The sequence below is a fragment of the Acipenser ruthenus genome, chromosome 22 (assembly GCF_902713425.1).
Source record: "Acipenser ruthenus chromosome 22, fAciRut3.2 maternal haplotype, whole genome shotgun sequence".
Lineage (NCBI taxonomy): Eukaryota > Metazoa > Chordata > Actinopteri > Acipenseriformes > Acipenseridae > Acipenser > Acipenser ruthenus.
Window position 1 is genome coordinate 26,335,125 of NC_081210.1, and position 10,464 is coordinate 26,345,588.

The 10,464-nt window shown below is 36.9% G+C and overlaps 1 protein-coding gene across 1 annotated transcript in view; it reads left to right on the forward strand.

Moving 5' to 3' along the window:
- The first annotated feature begins 6,509 nt into the window (after positions 1-6,509).
- LOC117431054 (gamma-aminobutyric acid receptor subunit alpha-6-like) overlaps positions 6,510-10,464 on the forward strand; it is a 10,465-nt gene continuing 6,510 nt past the window's right edge. Inside the window, exons 1-7 of the mRNA XM_058996275.1 lie at positions 6,510-6,818; positions 7,007-7,125; positions 7,521-7,588; positions 8,262-8,482; positions 9,073-9,155; positions 9,274-9,417; positions 10,064-10,216. Of these exons, the coding sequence (XP_058852258.1) occupies positions 6,784-6,818; positions 7,007-7,125; positions 7,521-7,588; positions 8,262-8,482; positions 9,073-9,155; positions 9,274-9,417; positions 10,064-10,216 (823 nt within the window). The 5' untranslated portion in view covers positions 6,510-6,783. The remainder of the gene's footprint in view (positions 6,819-7,006; positions 7,126-7,520; positions 7,589-8,261; positions 8,483-9,072; positions 9,156-9,273; positions 9,418-10,063; positions 10,217-10,464) is intronic.

Here is a 10,464-nt window from a genome sequence, read left to right on the forward strand (position 1 = left end):
ATTTTCGAGGTACAATGTAGGTTACATAGCACCTCCACAAATAAATAAATACATACATATTATTGCAATAGATGGATCCGAAGAGATATATTTAACCCAACTCCCTCCCACAAAGGAGGGGGGGGGGGGGGGGGGGGAGTGGAAATAATTATAGGAAAACGGGGATTAGATTACAATTACACAATATTCAAGTACAACAGCACTGTATCACGATACAAAGTAACACCTGGTAACATTAAATACATACATAAATAAAAACAACAAACATGAAACAATGCTTCGGTGGGCAAAAACAGTGGTCAACATGCTGTGTGTGGGAGTGGTGGCATTTTGATTTTAAATGAATTTCCTTTTTTTCTATAAATCGTTTCCAGCGTTGAATGTCTGCCTCTGACTAGAATGCACTCTGTGAAGCTAACAGATTCTCAGCCTGTTCCGATCTGCTCAGGCTTTCCTGTAAGTGGTTAAAGTGATCCCCATAGAGATATTCAAAACAGCAGTTCGTTTATTTAAAAGCGCTACCCTATTGTCATCCTTTGCACCTCGATGTGACCCTTAACAGGTTTACCGTGGTATTTTTTTACACGGTGTCTTTGCACTTTACCCATGCTTTTCCCATGGTAATACCATAATGTACCCTGGTTTACCATGTTTATGAATATGTTTGATCATACCTCACTGTTCTTTACATTGCTTTGCTATGCTTTACCATGCTTTCACTATGCTTTATTACGCTTTGCTATGCCTTTACTATGGTAAGCTTTTATGAGGGGAACCCCCAGCAGCAGGTACTTGACAGTCTCTGTTGCAGACATTCTTAAGGAGAAAATGGTTGTCCTTTCTAAAACGTGTCTGTTAGTGTTATAGCAGGATTAAACAAAATGTATTATAATAATAATAATAATAATAATAATAATAATAATAATAATAATAATAATAATAACACTATGTACCACAATTTTTGTTCCTGGGTAGTAAGTGTTATTTCCTAATTGCTTATGCCTCAAAAGTATAGAAAATGGCTATTATTCCCCACAAACTTTGCTTTTGTGACCAGGACAGTGATATTTTGAAATTTACCTATTTCCAATGAGAAAACGGGCGAAGTTGTGTCTTTTCGTTCACATAAAGTCAGAAAAAAACAATATATGAATCCAAATTAACATGTATTTATACTAAAGTAATACAGAAATGACTACAAAAGATTTAGAAGTGAGTAGTTTTTCGAGATTTACGATTATACTGTAAATCACTTTCATGAATCAGCCCCCAAATGTAGTCTCCCATCATGTTCTCATTATACTGTCCTTGGTAGCAGCGTTCAAATTCCAGTATATCCTGGTGGAAGCACTCGTCTTGCTCCTCCGAGTACGCTCCCATGTTCTCCTTGAATTTATCAAGATGAGCATCAAGGGTATGAACTTTGAGGGACATCCTAAAGCCCATTGTGCCATAGTTCTTCACCAGAGTCTCAACCAGCTCCACATAGTTTTCGGCCTTGTGATTACCCAGGAAGCCCCGAACCACTGTGACAAAGCTGTTCCAAGCCGCTTTCTCCTTACTAGTGAGTTTCTTGGGGAATTCATTGCACTCCAGGATCTTCTTTATCTGTGGTCCGACGAAGACACCGGCTTTTCCCTTTGCCTCAGACAGCTTAGGGAAGAAGTCTTGAAGGTACTTGAAGGCTGCTGACTCCTTATCTAGAGCTCTGACAAATTGTTTCATAAGACCCAATTTGATGTGCAGTGGTGGCATCAGCACCTTCCGGGGGTCCACCAGTGGCTTCCATTTGACGTTGTTCCTCCCCACAGAGAACCCGGTCCGCTGTGGCCAGTCCCGCCTCACACATCTTAGCAGATGCTTCCACGGAGTACTTTTTCGCTCTTGTCTTGATAAATTGGCCGCAGACATAGCAAAATGCATCTGGCGGATGCTTGCAGCCTCTTGATGCCATCTCAGAAAAATGCAGATATGTATCCACTTAGGCAGCTAGAACTAAACTGAACTGGTGGGCTTAAGGCCCCTGTATTTATACTACTATTTATATTACTGGAAAGTTCTAGAAAGTTCTAGAAGTTACTCCAAGTTTACTCAGCACTGAATCTATCTGGAATGTTCTGGAAAATAGGTACATTTCAAAATATCACTGTCCTGGTCACAAAAGCAAAGTTTGTGGGGAATAATAGCCATTTTCTATACTTTTGAGGCATAAGCAATTAGGAAATAACACTTACTACCCAGGAACCAAACCAAAAAAAATTGTTACACGGTGTAATTGTCGTCATCGTCATCATCATCATCATCATCATCATCATCATCATCATCATCATCATCATCATTGTCATCGGCTGCTGCACACCATTGGTCTGAAGAAACAAAAAAGGGATTTATTATTTTTTTTTCTTATTTAAGAACACAAGAATATAAGAAAGTTTCCAAACGAGAGGAGGCCATTTGGCCCATCTTGCTCATCTGGTTGTTAGTAGCTTATTGATCCCAGAATCTCGTCAAGCAGCTTCTTGAAGGATCCCAGGGTGTCAGCTTCAACAACATTACTGGGGAGTTGGTTCCTTGCTGGACTTTTTTTTATAGCTTCCCCACATTGTCTAGATGAAGACATTTCTGAGTCAACATGAACTCTTAGGTCTTTTTCATAGATTCCTTCTTCAATTTCAATATCTCCCATATGATATTTATAATACACATTTGTATTGCCTGCGTGCAGTACTTTACACTTCTCTCTATTAAATGTAATTTGCCATGTGTCTGCCCAGTTCTGAATGCTGTCTAGATCATTTTGAATGACCTTTGCTGCTGCAACAGTGTTTGCCACTCCTTCTATTTTTGTGTCGTCTGCATATTTAACAAGTTTGCTCACTATACCAAAATCTAAATTTTTAATGTAGATTAGGAATAGCAGAGGACTTAATACTGATCCCTGTGGTACTCCACTGGTTACCTCATTCCATTTTGAGGTGTCTCCCCTAATCAGTACTTTCTGTTTTCTACATGTTAACCACTCCCTAATCCATGTGCATGCATTTCCTTGAATCCCTTCTGCGTTCAAAAAGCTTTCTGGAAATCTAAATAAACCATGTCATATGCTTTGCAATTATCCATTGTCGATGTTGCATCCTCAAAAAAAAAAAAAATTAAGCAGGTTAGACACGATCTCCCTTTCCTAAAACCATGCTGACTGTCTCCCAGGATACTGTTACCATATAGGTAATTTTCCATTTTGGATCTTATTATAGTTTCCATAAGTTTACATATAATAGAAGTCAGGCTTATTGGTCTGTAGTTACCTGGTTTGGTTTTTGTATATAGTATTATATATCAATCATTTTCAAAAGGGGGAAACATGCCTTAGACATGGTATACTGCCGACAAATGTTTCAAAATTGTAAGTGAAACTGCAGCAAATCTTATTAAAAAATGTTCAATCTCTGTCGTTATTGTGACAAGATACAATCATAAGCTACTGTTTCATTCCATCATCATCAGGCTAGATGCGTAGGCGACGGATCAATACCAGATACAAGGACATACAGCTATGAACATCTACAAAATACAGTCATAATGTTTTCATTACAGATGTAATATATTTCTCCTGACAATTACATTCCGTAGGCTACAGAGGGAATACAGTCCGCTAACCATGGAAGTATAGGTTTCAACTCCAGAAGATAAAATAAACATATTACTGACACGCACGTTCTCACTCACTCATCATGTATTGGTTACACTGACGGAACTCGAAACTCTTCTTGATGTTTGTTAATACAATTCAATATTGCTCAGAATGCTTAGCAAAGGCAAAAAAGATTTTGGACGACTACTGCTGCATAATCGAACAAGTAAATTCGCGAACGATTTAAATGCTGACTGTTATGCGTGGAGAACTATACAGCTCGGCACTTTGATTCGTGATGTAGGAAGACGCTTCTGTCAATGAGTCATGCGGGTCTTACATTCACAGTGTCTCACTCGCCATAGCTACTTCGGAAGCTTTAGTCATAAACCTAGAAAGCAACTGTGGTTGGTATGAATTGAATCCAAAGAAAAAAGTTTGACTTAATGTTATAAAGAAAGAATAGCGACCATCAGGGTGTCACAGTTATACTTGGCATCCACCTGCAGTGCTGGATACTGAAGTATTCTTTATCTATACTCATAGATTGAGGATCTATATCCATATGGTCCTTTTCTGAGATTACTTGCAAAGGTGCTTAATGCATATTGTACAATAAACCAGATTTGAACCCAATGCATCAACTCACTGCAACACATAATCTGTGATAAATTAAATTGATTATGTATGAAGCTACAGAGCAGGGGTGGCCAACCCTGGTCCTGGAGATCCACAATCCTGCAAGGTTTCTGGGTATCTTTAAATCATCAATGGCTAAAGACCTGGACTTTTTTTCCACTGTTGACCAATTAAGAATATAATTGGTTCAATTAAGCAATTGAGAACTCAGTGGAATGAAAACCTGAAGATCCTGCAGCTCTCCAGGACCAGGGTTGGCCACCCCTGCTGTAGAGGTATAAACCATTCAATAATTTACAAGAACATATAGGATCTTGTCCCTGAGGTCCCTGTGTGTTCTGTATATACTCAATAAAACTAGTAGTGGTTCCTGAATGCTATGCTTCTTATTTGGAACTCCCAATAAATGTTCTATTGGGTCTATAGCTCTACAACCCACCATAAACCTTCTGTTATTATATAATAAGGATATGTACAGAAATCCCAAACACATCATGTTTCTAGAAGGAATCATATGGTTCTATAAGTGGTCAATTTGGGCTTTCTCTGAAAGTTGCTTTTTGTTCTAGGTTTGGATATATATATCCAAACACAATAGGGGCACCATGTGCTTCCATACTGCTTAACGGTTGAACATTTTGTGTTGTGGTTCACTGACACAATGGTGGTGTTGTTTTTATCATTATTGTATAGCACATTTTAGGCTACATGCAGATAATCCAGAACTGCGAACAATCCATTTATATCCTTGCAAATCTATTTCAACCCAACTGTTTTGAACGTAGCTCATCACTAGTATCATGTCAATAAGTCACACTATCTAACTCGTTGGAACAGTGCTGCCACAATGTATGTACAAAACAATGAACAAAGCGAAATTCGTTGACCCTAACGCTTATACCAGTGCATGTAGGCTACACCATACGTGTATAATACCGCTTTGACATAGATGTTATGAGTGCATCTACAAATCCTAAAGCGTTTATAACAGCGGCGTTTTGTGAGCAGAGTGCACAATCACGGCTTAGCCTGGAGACACATTACATTAATTTAAATGAAATATTTCAGATGACTCGCGTCAAATGCTTGTCTGAACTATATGTTGAGCATCTGTCTTTTTCCGCGGTCAGAGATGCATCCATTCTTGGAAAGAGCTGTGATGACATTATTGGACCGCACTTTCACACCTAGACTCTTTACTGTTGGTTTAGCACTTAAGGTTAAATGTGATATTCATTGTTTGTTTTAGTCAGGTGGCTAAGCACACTAAAAACTTAACAGTAGGGTTTAGGTTACTTCTGCCTAGTTTAGCCGTTAATAATAATAATAATAATAATAATAATAATAATAATAATAATATTTACATGTACAGTTTTGGTGTATATTATTTGTTATAATACATTGTTATAATATCATATACTGTATGTGTACAACTAGCAGTCTAATGTAATACTACTAAGAATCAGGGATGAAAATTCGCTTGGCTTTTTTGGACGTGGAGTTGGATGATTTTCATTCTAGTGCCTCTGTTTTTTGAGGGTCATGATGAGTCTACACTGCCTAGTAACATCCCACTGAGTCTATTTCTTACTGCTGTAGATTTATATCGCTTATTGCTTTTCTATTAGTGGTTGCGTTATTCTGCTCTTCCACAAATTGCTGCCAGTTTTCTGCCGATAAAACTGTAAATCTGCTGGGCATAATAATAATAATAATAATAATAATAATAATAATAATAATAATAATAATAATAATAATAACGTTTGTAGTTTAATCATTAACAGAACCACCTGACGTAATTACATTTGTTATACAAAATAAATTAATGTGGGCATTCGTTGTCATAGTCCCTAAGCAATCTACCCATAGGCTAATTAAGTGAAGTCTTCACAGCTTGAATGATCAATCAATACACTACAGTTCAAAACACAATAGATTGTATGTGTTGATATTTGTTTACCTATGTGCTTAATTGGAATTCAGAACTAACTTGTAAATAATCTATCAAATACATTTCGATTTTATCAACCAGTGTATATAGTATGTCCCTTATGATCAAGGGGATAAACGAGGTCAATGTTAGCAATATGCAGCTTTATATCTTCAAACTTGACTAATAATTAGCATCTGTTGGCTGATCTCTCTGAGAAACTAAAGCCATATCTATCGTAATCTGCAGCAGCAGGCCATTTGAGCCCTTCCAAATCTCCTAGCGAGTCCTTCCTAATTCACTGCCAAAACTATCAGTGGATTTCTTCCTTCTAATCTCCCATAATGCCCTCTTCGATTATTGTCAATGCGCTCTCAGCCCCTGCTCCTCTGTCTCTTAAAACTCTTTAGTTTCCCAACCGAGCCAGTCAGATGGGGCACAGCAGCGCTGATGAAGTCGCAGAGGATGGGAACAAACTCACTGATTCGCGCTAAACCTTGGGATCAACATTTCAAAAGCGTTAAAATATGGGATATGCAAATTATCACAGTTGACAAGGGTTTTCGTGGTGTCTGCTAGAGGCATGGCTTTCCTGATCTCTTTCTTTTACTTGGCTTGGTGAGTATGCTTTCTTGTTCGTGTAGTTCTCTCGTGTTACAAGCACAAATCGATTTCCCCCGCAGAGTGTTTATGTATCGATTTTTTTTTTAAACACAAGGCATCCCACGAGAAGTTACTTGACTTAAAAAAACAAACAAACAAAAAAAAAACGTGCTTGACCACAATGTCTGCAAATCTCTTTACAGTGTAGTCTATGTCTTGGGAGAACAGCAAAGTGAAGTGAGTGTCTATTCTGAAAACATCACACGTATTTTAGACAGGCTATTGGACGGCTATGACAACAGACTACGACCTGGATTTGGAGGTACTCAAAATGTATAATATGTATGTTTGAGGGTATTGGATATTCCTTTTCTACTGTTGGCTTTTAAACTCCTCATCGATCTTTGCAAAGTGTTACTAGCAGGATTAACTCCCTACAATGCACCTCACAGGTCTGCATAAGTATGATATTGTCTTTAAAGGCCAGTCAATCAAACAAGGTCGAATTATTTAGAAGTTTAATAGAAAACATTGTGGACTTTTTTTAAAATTTTTGTTTTTTGTGAACAAAATTATACTACAATGTGATTTTTTTTTTAATTATAGGGTGTATATTACACAGCAGTGTGCACAGGTCATGTATAGTATAAAAAAGGTATGCCTTTTACCATGTTTATTTTGAGCCATTTTTATGTAACTTTCTTTGAACTGTTTTAGGTCCTGTTACAGAAGTCAAAACTGACATCTATGTTACCAGCTTTGGTCCTGTTTCTGATGTTGAAATGGTAGGTAGCTGTATTGTTCAGTTGAGTGAAAGTGATTTGTTCATAAGTGTTAATAATGTTTTTGTTTTGTACTATTGCTTTTCCTGGAGACATGCTATTAGAACTGCTAAGAGCTCTGAGCTTTAGCGTGTTCATTGCCACAAGGCATGTTCGCACTGCCTTCATTATCTGGCATTTGGACCGGATGTCATTAGAGCAGATAAAGGAGTTTAATCTGTTTGACAATCCCTGTCACTGAAGGTCTCTGCTGAGAGTTTTATTTTTGTAACACACTATACTGCACTATTTCCACTGCAACACATGGCTCAGCATGTGACAATCCATTGGATTCCTATAGGTTGGACAAACACTGAAGTATGCAAAGCCTACACATATGCACATTCTAATCACATTATAGATATTACATTTCTAGGTATTAACTTTTGGATTCACAAACTGTATTCCAGTTGTTTCATTAACATATTCCCATGTTATCATTGTAAGTCACTGCCTGAACCGTTTAATCCACGTAAAAAGTAGTCCAGTAATCATATTTTATTATTTGTTTTTCAAACCACTTATCTTCTAAGACACTGTTGAATAACCTGCTTATAGTCCTGTAGCTTGGCTTTTAATGTCCCCGACTTGCCATTTCCATCACAGTATTGAATAGAAGTTATTGTCGGTATTACAGGAATACACCATGGATGTGTTCTTCCGACAAACATGGGTTGATGAGAGATTGAAATTTGACGGGTCCATTGAAATACTTCGGATTAACAACGTTATGGTTAGTAAGATATGGACACCTGACACCTTCTTCAGAAATGGCAAGAAATCGATTGCACACAACATGACGACTCCAAACAAGCTTTTCAGAATCATGCAGAATGGGACAGTACTCTATACAATGAGGTATTTGGAAAATGTTTTGCTTTGACAGCATCCATTTTGGTGGGCTAATGGTTATTGCAAAGGGCTTTGTTTATATAGCTGTTATTTTAGGATGTGCTCTATTGTAGTTTTTAACAAGATAATTGGTACATTTGTTACAGTAATAAGAAATTGCTAATAGTCTGATATTGATGATCTATCAAATGCAACAAACGTTGGAATTGAGATTAGTTCCAATCCTGGTTAAACAGCAAAGATCTTTCTTTAGCTGGTGGGGGTATTGCATTAACTTAGAACTTCCCAAAGTTTCTATGGTAGTAAACTAGAATCAGTGTAAATGTTATCCTATTTTTACATTAGGGTGGTCTATTCAATTGATCTAAATAGCAGCAGAACTAAATCCTGACATATTTTAAATCATTGGTATTTAATTTTAACATCCTTGACCCTTTATTAATTAGTTAAACAGTATTTATGTCCGTCATCACTTAGATCAATTGCATGGAGCGCTTGAACTGCTCTAACTACAGCATGCATTAAGATCCTTTATTAATGTACTACTCATTTCCCATTAATATTGTATTAACAGTCTTTATCTTCATCCATTGCAGACTCACCATCAATGCAGAGTGCCCCATGAGACTAATGAACTTCCCAATGGATGGGCATGCATGTCCTTTGAAGTTTGGTAGCTGTAGGTTTTTTGTTTGTTTATAAAGTTCATTTATTTTATATTATTACACAGAATATGTTATTGGCATAAGAGCTGAAAGAAGCTTACTGACAAATACTTTTTTTTTTTTCATTTGCAGATGCCTATCCCAGAAGTGAAATAATTTACACATGGAAGAAAGGTCCAATGCATTCTGTTGAAGTACCACCAGAATCATCAAGTTTGCTTCAGTATGATCTCATAGGACAGACAGTTACAAGTGAAATACTAAAATCTAACACTGGTAAGAGGCATATCATTCTTTTTTTTAAATAGATTTTTTTTTTAAAATTGGAATCATCTGTGTTTTGTTGACTGAAGCTGTACACAGTGCTCAATCTGTTATTATGCATCCCTTTATACTGCAGAACTAGTTATAAGATGACCTGGTCATGGCTCCCACTTGCCCTATAATGACATTCCACTAGCATTTTCATTTTAATTATAAGGAGGAATACAAATAGCACAGTCTTGTAACTATGGCTCCCAACTGTAGTGTTACAAAGGGGCGCACTGTAGTTCACCTACAGTATGAAATGGGAGGCAGGTAGCATTTTAGGATTAAGAAGTTATTGTAAACTTTAATACAACCTACTTTAGAATGTCCTAAATGTAAAGCAGTGAGAATATTTTCTTCTGTTAAATAATCTTTTCATCAAAGCAAAAGTTTTGTGGTAGGTGGTTTAGTGATGAGGAGCAAATGTGAGATTAAAAGCAAGCAGTCTGAAATGGAATAATGCCAGTGTGCTTGAAATAGTTTATTCTTGATAATGAGCATCTACAGTATAGGGAGAAAGCTGGCATTTTTGTGCTGAACGTTTCTGAACTGTAGAAATTTTATCTCAAACATTGTTTGTGCTACAAAACAAAATGCATTTGTTTCCTGACAGGTGAATACATAGTTATGACAGTTTACTTCCACCTGCAAAGGAAGATGGGCTACTTCATGATTCAGGCATACATTCCGTGCATAATGACAGTCATACTTTCTCAAGTGTCTTTCTGGATCAATAAGGAGTCAGTTCCTGCTAGAACTGTTTTTGGTAGGCCCTGGGATCTTCTGTTTAAGGTCCACTATCCAGCTACATCTGCAGTGTTTACATGTAGCAAGTTCCTTAAATAAGAACACAGTTTTATTTTTTAATTTTTTTTTTTTATATTTCCTAAACAATTAATTATATATGGGTCTTTGGGCTGGATTTACTAATATAGTCAACAGTTTGTTTTTTTTTTAAATTGAGTTCTTGTGCTTGTTCTTAGTTTCTTATTTATAGCGTTTCTGGTGCATTCA